The sequence below is a fragment of the Phalacrocorax aristotelis genome, chromosome 7 (assembly GCF_949628215.1).
Source record: "Phalacrocorax aristotelis chromosome 7, bGulAri2.1, whole genome shotgun sequence".
Classification (NCBI taxonomy): Eukaryota; Metazoa; Chordata; class Aves; order Suliformes; family Phalacrocoracidae; genus Phalacrocorax; species Phalacrocorax aristotelis.
In genome coordinates, this window is record NC_134282.1 from 39,516,096 (window position 1) to 39,537,023 (window position 20,928).

At 38.5% G+C, this 20,928-nt stretch overlaps 1 protein-coding gene across 2 annotated transcripts in view; it reads right to left on the reverse strand.

Moving 5' to 3' along the window:
* The window catches only part of AQP9 (aquaporin 9), a 28,675-nt gene extending 15,953 nt beyond the window's left edge, over positions 1–12,722 (reverse strand). The window contains exons 1-3 of one of the 2 annotated variants that reach the window (XM_075100252.1): positions 12,548–12,722; positions 11,959–12,040; positions 11,249–11,377 (exon numbers count right to left, since the gene is read on the reverse strand). In XM_075100252.1, the coding sequence (XP_074956353.1) occupies positions 11,249–11,350 (102 nt within the window). In that variant the 5' untranslated portion in view covers positions 11,351–11,377; positions 11,959–12,040; positions 12,548–12,722. Of the gene's footprint in view, positions 1–2,463; positions 2,533–11,248; positions 11,378–11,958; positions 12,041–12,547 lie in introns of those variants that run through there. The other variant, XM_075100253.1, reaches the window with a different exon arrangement.
* Positions 12,723–20,928: the final 8,206 nt, after the last annotated feature.

Genomic DNA, 20,928 nt, shown 5'->3' on the forward strand with positions numbered 1-20,928 from the left:
ATGCATACATGAATACATAAAATTAGTTATTTTAGAAAGGCTTATTTTCAGTTGCAAGGCAATTGCATTCAGAAACTGCGAAGTAATAGGAAAGTCCCTCCTGCCTTAGAAACAGACAGTGGCAAAAAGATGGTGATTGAGGTCTAACAAGCAAGTCCTGCAATATGGTCCTGCAATATAAACAAGCAAAGTCATACTTTTTTCCATCCTTTCCCCAAGTGTTTTAACTAAAACCAAAATGTGACAGAAAAGCTTTCAATAAAATTACACTTTTAACCAGCTTTGCAACGCAGATGAAGTTTCTGTTATAAAAGCACCCCGAGACTGTGTCATATACCAGGTGCAGTTCTTGCCTTGAGGTTATAATCATGCAAGCAAGCAAAACAATGTCTGGTGCCAAAGTGTTACAGCTGTTGGGATATGTAAGGGTAGGGTGGTGTTAGATATCAGTACTTTATTGGACTATATAATTGAAAATTACAAGACATATTCCAATCTGCTATGCAGTGGATGACATATGCTTACATTAGGCACTCTCTCATTGCTACTAGAATCACATACCCAGCAATTCAGATGGTAAAGTTCAAATGAACATACAGATATAAAACCAAAACAAAATACATTTTATTTGTTCACAGCTGAAATTACATGTTTGTTAAAAATTTCATGTGAGACAATTCTACTTATCATGTATTTATATGTTTAATTATCTTGAAATAATGGATATGTTGGAAATTATAAAGTTTAAGATTAGGGCACAAGTCTAGAGGAGGTGGAATTAGCATGCTCTAGCCTTCATTTTCCAGACTTCTCAGAGGGAGTATTCCAGAAATTGCACCAAGCAAGATTTCAGGAAAGATATGGCTCAGACACGGCGTAAGTTCAGTAGGCTGGTCTGTGGCCTTGTGTACACTGGAGTGCAATTTGCAGTCAAGTGAGCCATTAGATTTAAAAGTATGAGCTTGTGTTCTAAAATGTCATAGACAAAGTTTTGCAGATTCAGAGAAAAGGTCGTTCTTTTGAAAATACTACCCCTTCCTGTAAGGACGATGAAAACAGAGAACAGGAGATGGGACAGATGGATATAGAAAGGGATAAGGCACAGAAACTACATCTGTGTATATTTACTACAAATTTGCATGAAGAGGGAAGGAAATAACAGAGGGAGGCTGTGGCCTGTGTTCCCTTGTTACCAGAATTGAGGAGAATCATACAGAAACAGCTGTGTAGTCCTCTTGCATAATAGCTTCTGCTCTGCATGTCATAGGGAAATATACAGCTTCAAATGTTCCATTTTTGTGTTAACCAGCCTCAGAAAACTAAACCTACAAGCAAGAAGGCATACAAGCCAGCTTGAACCCAGTTGCACTGGCTTCTTGCTTGGTGGACACTGGTAAATGACTGCCTGCTCTTGTACGATGAGTGAACACTACTGCAGGCACAGTCGGTGTGCCCATTCTGGGATGGGGAAAATGGTAACAACCTGCAAATCTGAACCATGTTATGGTAATACTTTCTCCACGTGCTGTCATTTTAAGAAGGAGAGAAAACATTTTCTTATACCTACTGTAGCTAGGTTGACATAACTGGAAACTATCATCTAATCATGTAATTACATGAGCAGCAATTTAATACCCTGTGAATCTTTCCTTGGCTGAGTTAAGGCCAACTAGATCATCAAGTTGTAACTAAATATGGTAAGTTTCTAGGCCAAGCTCAGCCATCAGCTGAACCCACACAAACTCATTGATTGAAGCACATGGAGTTGATGGGAGTTTAATTTACAGTAGAATATAGCCACATCTATCTTATGTTACCAGGTTTTCGTATTAGCAGTTGTCTATAGCCTGATCTGCTTAAATTTACTAGAGTAGCTTCATTACTCACTTTTTGTTCACATGTAATTAGATTACTGTGATAAATAACATGTTTGGGTGTGGGATAGCTGTCTGCACGTTCTCTGCCAAAATACTTGCTTCATAGACATTAGATCCTTCTCTTTGTCTTGGGTAACAAGGCTAATGTTAGGAAAGGCAAACAACTGGCTTCCAATGAGCATAATGCCCTGTTACTCCCTGGAAACTTGCAGAAATTTCTCTCTCTCCCACTCATTAGAGAAACTAAAGAGCCTTTTGCTTCCATCTGTGCTATTTTCAGGGTTTTTGCAAATGCTTGTAATAGCATTTTTCAGTGTAAATAGGATTTCCTGCAAGATCTGAATCCAGAATTTTAGGGAATCTATTTTTCTACCTGGCCTGTAAGGCTTTAGACATCTTAAAGCAGAATGCTTATATAAAAAAGGCCCCTTCTTATCAAACAGATCTGGGGCTAGTGTGCATTCATAGCCATGCACTCTTACTACATTAAAGAAGCAGCCAAGTCTCCTGCTTTTTAGCAGTGTGGAGACAATGATGTCTGTTTTGTTATACATCACCAGCTGCCAAGCTGTGGTAAGTTACGTACCTACAGGGGGTACCATAGTTGTCCCTGCAGGCAGAGTATGGTCTCAACGGCTGCATAACTGTTGATGCTCTACACAAATACAAGAATTCAATATGTTACAAAGAATACAGAGTCAGCAGTTACAAAAAAGAAAAATAGTATTTTAGTTAGAAGCTGCACACTTTCAGTCAGGAAATGATAGAAAAATAGTTCAGATTTTCTGTTTTAGTCAGTTTTCAGGACAGAACCATGCTTAAACAACCACAGCTAGTTATGAAGAATCTCCAAGGATCTCTCCACCAATTCAGTTTTCTGTAGGGATGCCTTTGTTCAGAGAAGGCAGCAACCCTGCCCCTTTCCCACGCCACACTCCCACCTATGTTCTCCTACTGTTCCCCAGACAGGCATTTCCTGCTAGCCTGATACTTGTCTGCTCCCCTTTTTCAGACTGGACGGACTTGCAGCACTGCTTTGTATTCTGCTGCGCACTTATTTTCCTGTGCAGTGCTGCGAAGGGGATAGGCTCTCAGGGGCAGCGCAGTGTGTTAGGCTCAAGCTGTGTGCTTGCGGTGAGTGTCCTTCTGCTACAGTTACCCTTTCCAAGTCTGTGGACGCAGAATGATATTGCTGAGACACTCGCGGACACGAGAGCAAGCTCTGGTATTTCACTACTTAGGGAAACCTCCATGACTTCTCCAAGCAGCCAGACTTAGTAGGCCCTTAAAAGCAGGGACACAGGCAGGAAGCGTGAGAGAGGCCTTTGGGGGTTGGGAGAAATGGCTGCATTTGCCCTTCACTGCAGGTAGGGATCTTGTTGACTAAAATTGTCCATGAAAATATTAGAGGATTGTTTGTGTTTCTTTGTAGTCTTGTACAGTTCCTCCTGTCCCCATTAATATTTCCATATATGGTTAGTTTGGGTGTTGCTTATGAAAGTATTAAATATACTTTTCAGATAAGAGGCTGATTACTAAATTGAGGGTGTCCTCCTAAAGGTCTTTAATCTGAAGTGTATTTTAGAGCTCACTTTCATTTCCAATCTCTTTATTTATAAAACAAGTCTGCTGAATAATTTATCTGTTCCATTTCATAATGGATTAGAAACTCTTTCCATCAGAGCCATATTTTTGCTGGGTTTGTATTATGCAGGGCCTTAATACAGAGTGGGATCCTAAGCATTCTTTCAGTAGGGGTGGTAATGCTAACAGAAACAAAAACGGAAACACGTTAGTTCTAAAATTCAGATCATTAGCTCTGCAAGAATTCAAGTTGCAGGAAGCTTGTGTTCTTCCAAGAAAGAGCAAACTTCATCTAATTGAATGTTTAATATTTGCTATCTTTTGTTAAATCAGATAGTACTTGAAATTTTTAAGGTGAGATAAAAATACATCTTACCCATCAAGTAATTTTTAAATACTTTAAAAACACATGGCTCTTATTTTATCATTAATGAAATATTTTGGTGGGGACGGGGGATTTCTGTACATTATGATTTAATCAAACTTGGACTGATAAAAAATGGCTATATCTGTTCTCCTGATGATCTCCTGGGACACAACCAATATCCTCTTGTGTTCAGATGGTTTTTCCTTTTTTTTTTTTAGACTTGCTATCTAATAAAATAAGGGTTTGGAAAAACCCTTATCATTTAGTTAATTAAATAGTATGGACATAAGCCTTAAAATGATTGCCATTTTGAAACCATTTTTTTAAATGACAGAAAGCATTACTACTTGGAGGCATGAATATAAATTTAATAAGGCTTTGGATGGATTGTGTATGTAAAACTTAAAACATATAAAGATCTGGTTCAAATCGCTCTGTGGGAAAAATACAGTGAAAATATTGAGGGACAGACTATGCTGTGCTATATAAGGTGATGCTTTTAAATTTTTATTATTGCTTTTGCACATGCAATAGGAGACAAATAAAAGCTTGAAATCACCTAGAGAGAATGCAAAGGTCTGAATTCTCTCGTATTTTATTATGATGAATATTGCATTCTTGGTCCTGAAATGCTAAAATGCTTTTTCTTTCTTGAATTATATAGGGCAACTGGCTCAAGTCAGTTCCTTCAGTGAAGATTGCTTTTATTTTCTTACTAAGTTTTAGAAATTCAGGAGAGAAAGGAAATTAAATGTTCTATATTCAGATACAAACTTTCAGGAGTGAAACATGGCTCCTTGCAAAAGGGCTAGGAAGAAAAGACTGGACAAGGGAAGAAAATCTTACCTAGTAACTTCTTGAGGAGAGAAAGAGGATTTCTTGAGGAGAAAAAGAGCCTATTGAGAAGCTGCTTCCCTCCCAGGTTACTCATTTATTCTTGAGCTGAGAAGTGCTTCTCTGCGTTGCATCCTACACCAACTGAAAAGATTAAAATCCTCCTAAACTCTTAAAATGTGTTTAGTCTCTGTAACAGGGCTTGGGGAATTGTACCATTCAGAGAACAGTGCAGGAGTGGACTCTGCAGTTTCTGAGAAAGGAGGTTTTCTGTCCTCTCTTGGGAGTGTAAAGGTACATGTATCTTTTCTTTTACTCTTTCCTTTGGGTGCAGAAATAGGGTGGCTGGATCTTTGCTCTCCGCTTATGGTTCGAGGTGCATGGTTCTGAGTAGTTAAAACCTCAGTATATTCCCTTCCTAAACTGTCCTCTCTTGGAAAAAAACCAGATTAATGCTTTTATTTGTAAAGAAGATTTTGAGGAATGGGTTAGAGGAACTGAGTCAAATTTGCCTTTAAACCAGACCATGGATTGGAAAGCTCAGTAGAGTTCACTTCTAGCCAGAATGGTTTATTGAAGTGTTGAGATCACCAAGATATCAACTCACTGCATGGCATGAACTGCATTTATTGTCTTATTCTGTTCTCCAACTGTTTGTGACAGTTTTAAACAGTTACTGATTTTATTAACTTTTTTTTTAATTTGGTGAAACTTTTGAACAAACCGCTTGTAAATTTGTGTCTGTAAAATGTAAATTAATGTTTTGCACTCACAGTTGCACGTTGGAACGATGCAAGTCTTCTGTGAGGCTCAGGGAGAGTGCCTACATGTCAGTCCTATAGATGCAAACTTTCTGGAAAGAAAATGCATCTACAGAAAAAGGTCTTGGAAAATTAAATTCAACTTACTGGAACCTCCTAGTTAAACAATGAGAGCTGAGTTATATGTTGGGGCTGATGTTGGAGAGATGAAGGTAATTCTCTTAAAACTTTCAAGCAACACAGAACATCTGAGTCACCTGTACGTTTAAAATGTCATATACTGGAAAACTTAAGTTTGTATTGAAACCAAAAGATTTCCTGTGACTTTTCAGAATTATTTGCTGTAATAAACATTTCAGGGTAAAAGGAAAATTACGTAACGTTCCTTTCAGTTCTTTCACACTGCTAACTATTCAGAGTAATTAAAAAATTACTTCAGGGAAACAGAAATGTTGTCTAGAAAAAGAAATGTTAATTGATTTTATAACAGTAAAACTATAGAAATAATACTAGTGTGCAAGAACACCTCCTTAACCTCAGCACAACTAAGGCTCTTCATTACTGTTTTGACTTCTGTTTGCAATGCTGATTTAATATAGTAGCAGGAAAGAGGAAGAGTTTGCACATCTTCAGCAGAACCATTAACAAAATTTCATGCTGTCAAAATATATGTAACTGATACATTTGCAGAAACAGAAAGAACTCTGACTTCGTGATGACAGGCAAATGAAGCATCTTATAAAATGAGTGGTTTTGGTCTGGAAGTGCAGGATTAAATTCTGCGACATTAGATTAATGAGTGACTTCTATTATCTATTGGTTGTGCTACAGTATTGCTGCTGGAGACCCTAGTGTATAGATCTCTCTGACTTAAGAGACACTTCTGAGAGTGCAGACATTGCTAAGGCCCATGGTATTTGTAGCATTACATAATATTTAAAAAAGCTGTTGAGTGACATATCAAAATACCAATTATAAATATGTTTTAATAACCTTTTTTATCTAGCTTGGACAAACATAAGTTCACTATCTAAGAGCTAATTAGATGAGATTGTGTACTCCAGGAAATTCATTGCGGATGGCAAACAAGGTAGCTGTTAGAGGCTACCGCTATTTACTTTCGTACCTTAAACAAAACTTACTGTAAGCAATTTCATCCTATATAAAGAAAGAGTCTCCCTTTCAAAAAAATTTAAAACACAAAGTTTATCTTTGTTTAAAATTTCTAAGTAGTAATTTTGTATTAAACACTAAAGACTTATTTAAGGAGTAAATGATCAAAAGCTACGTTTGCTTTCATGAAATAACATTGTATAAAGAGGATTCTAATGCACATTTGGAATAAGGGATATATTACTGTACAGTATTGTACTTAGCATGCACTGGAACATAGGGCCACAAAAAGAAATATAGAAAAGCTGCTTAAAATTTAATCTTCTGGACTGAGCAAATCCGTGTAATGTCATGCTTAAAGATTTTTTTAGGCTAGATGAAACTCCCCAACACAGCAGGAGTCATAACTTAGATAATGAAGTGGTCAGAATATGAAAACAAGACAAAAAGATTTTGATGAGCAAAAGATAAATAGCCTTCTTTCTCATTAGTTGGACTATTTGCAGTGTGGGGTGTCATGCATTTAATTCACGCTCATGCACTGCACCCTCTACACGCAGACAAACATTTGCTTCAGTGGGAGTTTTGCAAAAGGCTCCTCACCTCTAGCTGGAGACTAAGCTTTGTGATAGAAGTACATATACTACTCGTCTTTATACGCTAAATGGAAGCCTGTGCTCCATTTCAGCAAGGAATTGTACACTGCTCTGGCTCCTGTGCAGCTCATTTATGGGAAACTGTGTTTAGCAAGGTGCTGTTGAGAGTGAAAATGATACACAGACTATGTTAGGTGAGCAGTAGCTGGTAAAGGAAGACACATGGCCCATTTGACTTCTCTTTCTGGAACTGTTCCAATTCAGATATACTTAATGGCATAAGCCAGAGTAAATCCCATTTTGCTTGAGAGCAATGCAGCCAAGTTCCGAAAGGGAAATATGGAGAGAAGGATGACTAAAAGCACAGCGGCCGTTTGATAGGTGAGACTCACTAAAAAGTCACATAAACCATCTATCTGATGCAGCATGGCTTCTTGACTCATTTGTGCTGGCACCCAGATGTTGTTACCCAGAGTAATTCACCGGAGCCCCAGGAGGAAATGTACTGAACCGGGAGACATGTTGGAGAATAAAAGCTCTCCACAGAGCTCTTTCTCAGGGGCAGCCCCAGCTACAGAAGGTTGAGGCTGTGCCAGAGGCTGGGAAATGTGTGTGCGCACTGGCCTCTCAGCCACCATGGTACAAATGGGCTGGTGTTCTCCCACTTCAGGGACCTGTTGTATAGGTGTAAGCTGGAGGGACTGGTCCCACTAGTTGGTTCCAAACACACTGTGTAAAACCTGCATTACTCAGTATTCATTTCCTGGAAAACAGTTGTTTCCTTTTCAAATATTCATTGAAAACTTTATGGGTAGATTGTGTTTCTTGTGGATATTTAGTCTAAATTACAAAAGTCACTAATTGTGCCTTCAGGTTGGGGGTTTACCACATGACAGCACCAGGGTAAATGCAAGAAACGAGCAGGAGTTTACCAATAACCTGCAAATATAATTACCCAGCATAGTGTGTGCTCCTCATTGCCTGGACTGCAAATATAACTTAGTTACATTAACACTGCGTCACCCTGTTTTATAGAAATCACATCAGAAGTGAAGTGCAACTTTTTTCTTAGCTTTATGGAACCTTCAAAAGTGAATATGATATATTTCAAGACAGTAACCAAAACCTCAGTGTAACCAAAACCACATGGAATTTGCATTTGGCTATGGACCGTAGATTTTGGGGTTTCTGCCCCAATTCTTGTTCCAGAGCATAATTAGAGAAGCTGTGCTATGCTTTGGGGAATAATTCAATGCTTGATACTGAAAGAAATCTTGTTCCCCTAGCAGAATAGGTCTAAGAGTAAAATAGCCTAATCACCAGCAGGATTACCCAGACAGGCGAAAATACCTGCTGCTCTGTATACCATTGGATCCACCTATACAGCAGTGCACTTCCCGGTTCCTAGAGTTTAGTGTTCCTCACTGAACCCTCAAAGAGGTTGAAATCAGATGCTTTGAGAAGGAGAAAGAGGGGCTCACACAGGCTATGTCTGTATTATCGAGTCATGCAGTGCAAGCAGCTGGTTCAGCAAACCTGACTATGGATTTCTCAGGAGGGATTATTTAGGTGCATCTCGAGTCTGATCCACTGGAATGACCACCCATTAATGGTCAGCACATTTGTTGTGATTCTGGAGCTCACCTTCCACTTTAGTGTAATCTGAAAAGAATTCAGTTTATGTGCTCTGACAATATGCTGCAAGACAAACCATGGCATATTAAGTAGGGATGACCAAGAGATGTTATACAAACTGTATACCAGTCACTTTCTCAAGGCTTGCTGTCTCACATCTGTTCAACATTGCACGAAGATCCCTTCTCACCCCCAGATGAAGGCTTGGTTTTTGCCTAATGAGCAATTTTACTTTCTAGATGTCCTGAAATTAATCTTGGAGTTTGTAGATTTTTCAGTTTGGAAAATGCTGCAAGGCTTGGGAGTTACCAAAGATGGTAGTTTAAGCTCTTAATAGTATGTGGTTTGTGATGTTGTTCTCCAAAAAAAATTAAAATAGATGATTTGGGGGAAACAGATTTTCACCCAGCTAACTTCCAGAGGTGCTAGGTTGGTTGCAAATTTAGGTATGGTCAGTTAGCATTGACTTCCAGATAGACCCTTTTGGTAATAGAAACGTTTGTCCCTGCCTTGCTGCCTGGTGCAGGTGCTCCCCACAGGCTGTAAAACCCATCACAGTGACATGAAATGGCTTTCAGCAAAGATCTGAATCAACTGTACTATAGGTCGTGAACTCTTGTCTCACTTTCACTTTGTAATATGACTAAGACATAGTAATAACATGGTGGAAGAAAGCTATCCCTTTTTGCATACATGGTGTCTGTTTTTCAAGGATTTCTGCCCTCTGACTTAGCAGGGTGCCCCTTTCATTAACTGCAATTTAAGTTAAGGTTTTAATATTTATCTGTTCTTAAAGAGAAACTACTTAACAGCTGACACAGCCTAAAAGCAATAGCAATAAATAACAGCAGAAAAGTTAGTTTCTTCACAATAAATGCTTTGTACTGTCTCTAACTTGTACAGTCCAAACATAAATCGAGGTATCCAAGTACTGAGAAATCTGCAGTTTAATCCATGTGAGGCTATTCTCTGCTTTAAGCCAAGGTTGACATTAGAAAGGATAAAATAGAATTGAGAAACTCAGATTACCAACAACTATTTTGTGGCTTCATTTTCCACTATATTCAGACGGTGAATATACTAGAAAATGGGCTCTGGGTTTGCATTTCCTTCTAGTCTTGTGCAGCAGCACATTAATAGCATTTGCAGCCCAATTTGCACTTTAATATGGTTTCTTCACTTGCTTAATTGTATTAATGGAAAGAGGAGGATGATTTTGTGGTGAGGACACAGTACTGGAAGTCAGGTGATCTGGGTTATATTCAGAGTTCTGCCACAGGCTTCCTGTGCTGTCTGCTGTAATCAGGTTTGCTAATATATAAAATGAAGATAATGACATTTCCTCTCCTTACCAGGGTGTTGTGACACTTTATTCATTAATGTTTGTGAAGTGCTTTGTGCTCCTTTCTTCTAAATGTGCTCCTTACTATAATAATGTCTTATGGATGGTATTAAATTTGAGAATAATATTACTTTAGTACCTGTGCACTTCAGTTGGCTGAAGTGTAGTAAAGATCATTATTTTCATGTATTTTATGAGCTACTGGAATTTTTTAGATGACTTACTTGAAATTTAGCTAATATAGTTACAGTTATAAGTTATAGTTACAGTTATAAGCCTGCTTCTTATTTTTTCTTTCCTTTCACTATGATGAAATATGTAGCAATAATCAAGAATGTCTTGCTCAGACTAAAAGAAGGAAGAGAGAGTTTTGCATAAATACTCTAGCTGCTTGACTTCCCGCTCTGCTACTGAGCCTGCTATCTACCCTGGTAAATCACCAAACAGCTCTGTGTCCTAGTGCAAAATGCACAGAAAAACCGAGCAAGAAATTAAGTAAAAAAAAAGCCTGGGGACATGAAAATGGGGAGTTTGGTGTTTACCTAAATTGCAGCAGCATGACAGGACTAAGCAACTTTGTAATTTATGTAGTACAGTTAAAAACAAAACAAAAAAATACTTAACTTACAAAATATCTGAAGGTTTGGCAATAAATTCACTACAAATCTCACAGCTAAGTTTCTATATTGCACAGGAAAATAACTCAGCTAAAATTCTATTAATGTGCAATACAGTACATTTGTTAAAGCAAATGGAAGTTGTGCATAGAAGTGAAAGTGGAATAAACAGCTGAGTTTTTAAAAAACAATAGGAAGAGTATTATTAACATTCATTGTGCATATCTGGATTTTTCAGAATGTGGTAGTTCACTGAAATTCTGTTCCTATATGAAATCAAATGCTTATCAGACAATTGTAATACATAAAGGTATCTGCATTTCATAGCCAGTGATATTTACATCAGGTGAAGAAAGGAATTACAAACTTACCGTAAATAGAAGCAACTAATTCAAGACAGTACAATGTTTGTCAAGCAGTAACTACGCTGCTGGTACAATACAAGAAAAAGCTTGCATGTCCCCTTACAAGCACTGTCCAACATTAGATCAGTAGGAAGAAAGGAAAGCAGCTGACACTTACTATCAATATAAAAGTTCCCAGGAATTCTGAGAGGGCTTCTTTAACCAAGCGGTTCTTCAAGGCAAATTTCTCCTTTAAACTTCTTTTGCTTTTCCGGCTCATTTTGGCTTCCTCCACTGCTTTGGTGCCCTAGTTACAAATACACACAAAATTTGCTCGGTAATCGTCCCTGTTTCAGCTGAACTTTGACACTTTTACTTATGCATTGAAATATGATATTTCATCTTGTACAGCCAGTGAAATCATCTGACTGCAGGCACTGACAGAACTAACTCAACATGCCCTAACAATTCATCATGAGTTTTCCATCCTGTGCCTTCTCTGAGTACACTTCTATTTATACTGTTTTGATAATACCAGTAAGTTCCTGATCAGAACTCTTCTTTTTTCTTGCAGAATGGATTAATCATTACCTTCCTGCTATGTTACTTTTTTTTTGGTAAAAATAAATAAAATGTTGTTCCTGTCATGGTGATCAAAACGAAAAGCAAAAAGAGAAACCACAAAGTAAGGAACCAAAATACGGTTGAAAATTTCTCTCTGACCTAGATTGGGATTTAGACCATGCTACTATTGGCTGTCCAAAAACTTTTCAAGGGGAAGTTATAAAAGAGAGTGAGTGCTTGTTAAAATGCTGTGCTCTGTCCTGTAAACAAAAGCTCCTAACTTGCCACTTTTGAGGGATTTTGATGGTTAATGAGGAATCTTACCTTGGTGTGCAGTATGTTGAATTTGTATATTCACTCACAATACTTCTTTTAGACTAAACGTCTTGCTCTTTAGTGAACCATCCTATTAACAAAAGAGCAATGAGGGAGAATAAATTAGGAACATTTAATGAAATGTGCTTCGGCCCAGTGGCTCCCTATAATGGAGTATAGGCAAGTGGGGCACTGAGTGACTCTATGTCTCCAATATGTTTAGCTTAAAAGTGCATAGCTGCTACAATATGAAGCATTATATTATTTTCCATAGTCTTAAGACATGAAGTTGCTGAATATATCAAAGAATTAGACCTCCTAGAGAAAAATATTATGCTCTTAATCTCTTACATGTCTTGAATGGTTTTATCAGGTGTGATACTGACTTGACTAATACTCCATCTTGTTGATTTACAAATATTTTCTGTCATTGTTCTGTTACCCCATTAGTGCTCTTCCTTGTCTCAAGCTAGGGCCCAATGCATGTTCCCTGCAGCTGTAGTCACCTTACCACCACCAGTTTCATCCCTTAACCTCCCAGTTCACCCCCACAACCCAATTTTAATCCTTAACCACTTTTCCATGTCCTTTTACTCACCTTTCTCTACCCGTGCATTCAAATACCACTCTGCCTTTAGCTGGTTCAGAAAATGCTGGCCTGCGGAAAGCCACATAGCTGATAATTACATGAATCCATCTGTACTGGTGCTGCACAAGTCAGGTGAGCACCTATGCAGCAGCAGGCACGCTCTGTTGTAGGAGTGCTACAGGTCCTGCACTACAGGACCTGCCTGCAGTGCAGGTCTCCACTTGCACAGACAGCTGGGAGCTGCCTCTGGGAAGCCCCTGAAAATAGCCTGTGTACAGCAGTTTGAAAACCTTTACCCTGCACCACTGCAAAACAAAGATATTCAGGACCTTAATTATCACAGCATGCTAAAGTGTATGTTTATTATGTTTGTGAGAGGAGTCTTTCAGAATTATGTATACAGTACAACTGAGGGAGGAGGCTAGGGAGGTCATTCATTACAGCAGGAAAGAGATAAACCACTTTCTCTTTTTCCAGGAAAATGAGAAATAAACATATACATTTATGAAAGCAATCTTTAGTTGTTTGTCCATAGCAGTTCTTTCTCTTACACAGACGCAGGTCTCCCTCATGAAGTAGTATGCAGATCCCTCATAGTTTAGTCTCAAAACAGGTGTGAAGGCATTAATACTATGTTTCAGCTAACAATAGGGCAATAACAAATCAGAAACAAACCCCTACTCATTTGTCCAGATCTTGTTGCCTTCCTTATAACAATTTTCTGGCTTTACAGACAGGATGCAGGACACAAGGTAGAGATCTGACACAAATATGTATTTTTTACCTTTCCTTTCTTCAGATTTTCTTCAATACTTTATAGAAATTACATGATTTAACTCCATTAATAAGAACTGTGATGGTAAGTTAGACCAAAGGTCCTCCTCAGTTCCATAACCAGATTCAAGCAGATGCTCTAAGAAAGTATAGAAGAACAGAGTACACATGAGATGATTTCTGCCTTGGCAAATCCTTCCACCTTTTGACAATTGGCAATCTAATGTTACTGCTACACTTTGGGATTATTTTCAATTAGAAAAGGGGGCAACATAGAAAATTTGAATTAAGTTTCTCCTTTCATTGTATTCAGAAAGAGGTTCTAAAGATATTTCCCAAATCTGACAAATATGTATGTAGTATTACAAGAAAGGCAAGTAAAATGTAAAGATAAACACCATGAAATCTTTGACCTTAATTACAAACCCATGTGATGCCTTTTAGTCACATGCAGTGCATCACCTGGTTGAACAATGGAAAGGAAATACGCTGTGATTACTATTTTCTGCTGGTCTCCCTCAGCTGGGCCCCTCTCCCAGAGTCATAATGGTAAAGATACCAGCAGTGCCATCCATAAATATCAACAGCTGTGGCATCTGAGATAAGAAAATGCAGACATCCTTCAAAAATGGAAGTTGTGTATAAGCAAGGAGCATAGAAAAAGCATAATCTTTGTCATATTAAATGTAGAGCTACAACAGAGCTGACTGAAAAGGTTTTAAGATTTTGACAAAAATGTGGAAGTAATAATATAAACTTTTCCAAATTCCATTACCAGAGGACTCCTGCAAGGCAGTAAAAAAAACTATAGAGAATGTAAGTATAGAAGTAGTATTCATGGTGGCTAACTCCACAACTAAAAGAATTATTTGCCTTGCTAAAGAAAAAACTTTAGGTTTGGTGTTTAGGAGCGTGACATCCTAAAATGAAGTGTCAGGAGGAAAGACTTCAAGAGAAATTGGTAAGTTAAACAGTAACTAATTACTTAAGCTGTGCAACGTGTCTGCAAAGGGATTCAAATGTTCAGCTACTCAAGCGCTAGTGCCAGTGGGTTGGTTTTTGCTGAACTTGATCCTAATGCCAGCAAAATAGAACTTAAGAAATGTACTACTGATCCACTGGCCTTTCAAAAGGGTCCTCCAAGGGTGATTATGGGAAGTACAAAACTGTCAATGTGCTTCTATGCCAGGAAAATAGAAGAACTGTTGTAAAGAATAAAATCAACAGACACACAGATAAAGCTGTTACTCTGTAGAAGCATCAAATGGATTCTGTTAAGGGAGGTTATGCATCACAAATCTATTGGCATTCTTCAAAGACATCAAAAAGCATGCTGATATTATTGTTCATGCTTGAACATGTGATCAGTGTAACCTTAGACTGCAAGACTAAGACCCTTGGGACCCTACCCCAAGGCAGTCTTAATGAACTATTTATTCTCTTCACCTGGATTCAAGCAGAGCAAGAATTCATACAGTGTATATAACCTAACCATTTTTTATAATAATTGTGCTGGTTTTGGCTGAGAAGGGGTTAATTCTCCTCACTGTGGGGGTCGGCTACCTTTCCAGCTTCCCGCGCTCTGCCGCGTGGCGGGGGGGACTGGGAGGGGCAGGGCCGTGGTGGGGGCGGCTGACCCCGACTGGCCAGTGGCAGGTTCATTCCATACCATGTGACACCATGACCAGTATATGGGGGGGGGGGGGGGGGGGGGCAGTGGCAGCGGCAGCGCGGAGGCGGCGCGGCGTCGGGTCGGTGAGCGGCTGCGGCGCGTGCGGTTTGTTTCGGCGGTTCGTTCCCCCCTCCCTTCCCCCTCCCCCGGGGTTTTGCGCCTTTCGTTGTTTTTCTTTACATTGCATTTCTACTGTTGTTTCTTTTAATTTTAGTTATTAAACTGTTCTTATCCCAACCCACGAGCGTTACCCTTCTGATTCTCTCCCCCATCTACCGGTGGGGGAGTGAGCGAGCGACTGCGTGGGGCTGAGCTGCCGGCTAAACCACGACAATAATCTTCACTTCTACAGAAATAGCAAAGTAGCGATTAATACACATAGCTCCCACAGTTTAAATCCCATGGGTAACAGTATGTACTGTACTGAATTTTTAATAGCACATTATTCAGAGTATCACATAAATTGTTATTACTGATGTAATAAAACCTAAACTAACACAGCTGGAGAGACCAAGGCTATAAATACACCATATATTTTTTTTGTATTGTAATAATATGGGCCAAATAATTTTTAAGTCTAAATCTACTGATTGTAGTTGAATTAGACAAAGTCTGAATGTGTACATCTACTATAATTCATGTCCCTGGTCAAATGCCTTCGCCTAATTTATGTTTATGTTTTCATACAGAAACTGCTGCATGGTTCTGTTTTATGGATTGATCCTGCTGCTGGGGAACTCAGAAAAAAATTCAGGTGACAAAGATCTCAATGCACTGTAAATCAGCATTCTAACATTTTTGAGTACATAAACATCCCTATTTCTTTAGTTCTGTGTTTTCTGATCATCACTCTGTTTCTGCTGTAGTCCCTGGTGAAGAAATGCTCATGGGGGCAAACATCTCCAACATGCAGCTCAGGTCTAGCTTAGCCCGCCTTGGAGGAGGAGCAGGGTACACGAGGTGACCCCTTGAGAACTTTGTTCTTTCTTCTCTGTTTCTGCGATCTCAGTGTCCAGATAAAACATTTCAGCCCAGGTCATGAACATGAGATCAAGATGACACCACATATGAGTCTTTCAAGCTTTTTGCTAGTGATCTTTAAGGCCCAATTCAACGCTTGTTGAAGTCCGCTGGTGCTGATGCTGATTTCAGGGAGAATTAAATTGTACTTTCTCTAAAGCAGGACCCAAAATTTTTCTTTGTTCCTGATGGGCTGGGCCCACCATCAGGCCTCAGTGCATAACTGATGTTACTATGCATGTATATACTATATATGGTTATGTAATTGATGATAGTAAGTTTAAAAATTTGTTGTACAGGCGTGTCTGTGCATAATATATTGCCCTGAGAGTTTTCAAGCTGGTTTAATCTCTGTGATAGCTGCGCTGGCATAGTGGGGCACAGATAACATTCCACACCAAAGGGCTCTGTGACAGGACTGTCAGTTCTGGCAAAATGTGAAAGTGTTAGGGAAATGCCGTACAGATGGTTATGTGCACCAGTGTTATCTGCTGTGCCTCCTTCTGAATGTGCTGGATACGGTTCTAGTATAAGCTTATCTGGTAGGTTACAGTATGGGCAGGTCTGACATTCTGAATGCATCCAGGAAAAGACTGTTTTGCTTTTTAGGAATAGATCAATTTAGTACAGACAAATGCTTTGTTGCAGCCAATTCCCTGCTTTTTGGTTTTGTGGTTCGTTTGTTTTTTGTATATTCCCTTTTCTTTAACAGAAAATGTATACAGCAAGTAAATGTAAAGGGAGGATTATTGACAGCTTGTTCTTTTTTAAATAATTCTTTCCTCTTCTGAATTCTTCATAAAAAGCCCTCAAAATTGAGATAAAAATTTTAAATTCAGCTTTGCTATTAAAAACACAAGATTTCTTGGTGAATAGATCCACGCAGCATGAAGAAAACCCCAAAGTGTATCCAGCGGGCTTTGCAGTGATCTAAGCCCTATGTTTTAACCCAAATGCAATACATTGTCAAAACCTTTCATGTTTCTACAGGGCACAGACCCCCCCCATAGCAGTAGACACCCTGAGACTTATTATGGTTACCTGTAGGGTTGTGAAGAACAGGAAATCTGAGCCTACCTAATAGAAGAGATTTAACATGAAAGCTAATGGCAGCTTTGACTTCACTGACACACAAAGGCCAAGTAGCATGTTTGGCAAACAAACAGAAGAGCTAAATAGGATGGCCCATTCGTTGTTCTGAAACCTAATTGCCATCAGGAGAGTGACAATGTTTTCTGCGTCTGACTCACCAACCCACCTACCTTCAGCTGTCTCCCACTCGATGTGGCCCCCCAAGGATGCTATCCAGCCACATTTGGTGTCTCTGTTGAAGTGCTTTCTGTAAGAGCTGCTGTTTCTGGTGCTTTGTCCCCTCTTTCCTGCAGCAAGAGCGTTTGTTCTGCCTCCGTGCTCCAAACTCATTCCTTGTCCTTTAGTAGGTGAGGTGCCAGTCTGCCTGTTTCTCATTCTTTTAATTCCCTTTCATTCAGAATGATTCACATTTGAATGTTTAAATCCTCTGTCTTTCAGAAACACAAGCTTTGTTTCTGGGATTCCTTTTACATATTAAATATTAAAAATATATATGATAAATTTATCTCAGGCCCCTGCATTGGAATATTAGATTGCCAGGCCCAGTTCCTTTGGAACTCCCCAATCAAGATTTTTTTAAACAAAAAAATTGTTCTGAGTTCATGGCAGACTCTTTATAAGGTGTACTTAGGAGCAGACCCAGGAAGCAATCTTTTGTTACTTCTCTGCAGCACCTATATTCATTAAGATAATGAAGCTATTAATTGAATATGTAAGTTCAGGTAATTAAATATAAGACTTATTTCTTTAGTTTAAAGGGTAATAATAAAAAATTTAAACTTGCAAACTAGATCACACATTTAGTGATGATAAATGTGATCTGGAAAGTGCAATATTCTGATATGAATTAGTTAATTGCATCCTTTCATTAGGTGATATACATTAGCAGAAGGTCAATCCATTTAAGGCTTGATGTGTTTTACAAATAATAAATTCAAACAGGTAAATTGAAGAGAAATTCAAAATATAAAGGTTTTTTATGTATTTAAATTCAGAATAGAATCCCTATAGCCAAGAACATATTGCCTATAACTTCACAGTTAACAGCATGCATTCTTTAGAGCACTCTCCCGAGACACTGTCACTCTCTGCCATGTATACTCTGTGGAAGAAGGCAGGTGCTATTTTGCAGAGAGTGGGCTGAACCACCCCATGGCTGTGCATTGCCGCGCATTGCCGTGCACAGGGTGTTGACCAGCTGAGGAGCAGCTGTGAGCTGGATGGTCTCAGGAAGTCCCCAGACTAAAGGAATGGCACCTCAGGCTCACTCTCTAACTAGCAGAACCAGCCTGCTGCACAACAGCCTAGTGAGGGACATGTTACATTTCAGCTGTCAACTTAAACTATAATAGTGACTTTTGAAACTGATCCAATTATAAAGAGAGTCAAACACTGACAGTCTTTCCAAGCATATTCAGCTTTATCACTGTCACTGAATTATTTGTGGCTTGCTTAAATCCTTACATTTGAGTTTCAATTTAGGACTGAATTTACCATGGCAGCAATTTTCAGTTCTACTGGGTATAAAATGGCCAGTATCACAGGTAAGAAAACTGATCCGTTTGACTAATTTTTAGTAAAAATTATGGTAAATCCAGTTTTTTTCATTAGCCATTTCATTAGCCATTCCTGGATTTTCAGTAATAAAAATGGTTGTTGTTATCAGCATTTTTTTAATGTTAAAGGTAATGTAGAAATAAGGAAAACAAAAGTAGATTTTCTTTTGTTTCTTTAGAACTTAAATTATATTCAGACTCAAACAATTCTTATTAAGCTTTATAATACAACTAATTCAAATTAACTAATTGAAAATTTTCTGAAAAAATATTTTATAGGATCATCACAGGATTGTGGGTTGCTTTACAGATAATATTGCTTATGTGTATAACAATATTTTACCTTATCTGGATAAAATATCTTTGTCTGGAGCAAGGACTGATACCATCCTGCACACAATTCAAGGGACATAATTCTTAAGCGATTTTAGACAGTGAGGCTCTTTCAAATGATCAGGCTTAGAGACATTTAAAGAATTGATTCAATTAACCTAGAGGAAAAAAGTGCTATAATGTGTGATTTATGTTTGCAGATAAATTAAAATACAAGTATTTCCTGAAGAGCATTTGCTGCCATCCTGGTCAGTAATGAAAATAGCAGGCAATTAAAATAGGCCACCTGAGGCTGAAGCTTTTACTGTACATATCAGAAAATGAAGTTGAGATTTTGTAAGTGGAAGTCTGAGCTAAAAAAAACTTAGTGGAACTTTCTTTTCTGTCCCTATTTTTCTTTCAAAAGTGATTTGTAAAGCCTGTGAGAAATACGAAGGGACATTTACTGCGGCAGGAAGCGAAGGGTACCAAGGACTTAGGCTCTCTCAGTCAATACTGACTTTGTATGAGGAACCAGGGATATCCTTGCTAAATGGTAGCAGGACAGCTGAGAGAAATATATATTTAAAAGAACTCATGGGTCAGATTGAAATAATTTTGGGGCAGGGTTTGAAGTTGATCTTCAGATGAATCACTGGAAGTGTCTGACAGAATAATGTGATTCAGTTGCTTCATGTGTGTGACAAAGTGCTTGGAGTCTGGAGCTCACTAAGGAGCATAAGAAATAGTCACAGATTTGAAGTAGCAAGAACAAAGAGCTCTGTGTTGCTGGAGTTGCTGTAGCCACTGTCCATTTCAGTGGTGTATCAGTTTATGCTTTGGTACACCTATTCTGCTCAAAAGAGGTCTTTGAGATACAAATAGTTTCACCCAGTCCCCTAGTTTTATGACTTTAGGCAATGGGGTACTTTAAAGGGTAATATACTTTAGCGGTATAGAGCAGAAAAAATACCAGTGCTCTGACTGAGCAACCCAGGAATCCTTTAATTACACCTGTATTGTCTTCAACATCACAGCTCTGTCTTTTGCACCCTTTCTAGATACAAAAGGTCTTGTTTCCATCAGATGGTGTTTGCATAAGCAATCTCTATGTCCTTATCTATAAATAATACCAGTGGCTGGAGGTGGGTGGAGAAATTGAGACTTGTAAATGAAAGAAAGGTATTTCTTCAAATTATACATCCAGATTGCTCTAAATATAAAAATAAAACTCTTTGGGAATTATTTTGATCTTGGCTACATACTAGCCTAAATTCTAACACTGACGTATGAAACAGTCACTTGGTTGTTCATATTTTTGACAGCCATTTCTTCACAAAGTGTGAAGACAGTAATATCTTTGTCGTTATGATGTGAAACAGAACATATTTGTTTCCTGATTTCCTGTTTAAGTAGCAGTTTAATTAAAACCCATTCATGTGAGAGAAAATAAGCCGGTCTGACTTAATTGCCAGTTGATTTAGTATTGTCAATTCACCAAAAAACCCCAGAAACTACAGGGCTGCAATAAGAACAAGTGGTTTCTCTGCCATATGTAGGTGTTTTGGGACTGCAGAACTCAGGCTGAACCTAGGGTATTGTTTCTGTTCTTTCTCTTCTTGCCAATTGTTGGACTCACTTTTTTCTTTCACAAATTAATTAGTTTATATCTGTTTTCATTGTTATTACTGAGTTATTGTCCTAATGTCCAAGGCAATAAGGGTAGTAATCCCTTCTACAAACAAATTGCGTTAAATATTAATATTCACGTGCACTATTTGAAGCCGTGATATGTTATCATAAAGTAGCCAGTGTAGTACTGAACCACTGAGGCAGCTCATCAAGCTGGATTCATCAGTGTGTCCAACATAGTAGTGCAGGCCTCGGTCTTAATTCTCTTTGGCAAAGCTACAGTTGTACTCGGAAGAACCCACTTGGGGTCTTGGCACTAAGGCCTGCATCAT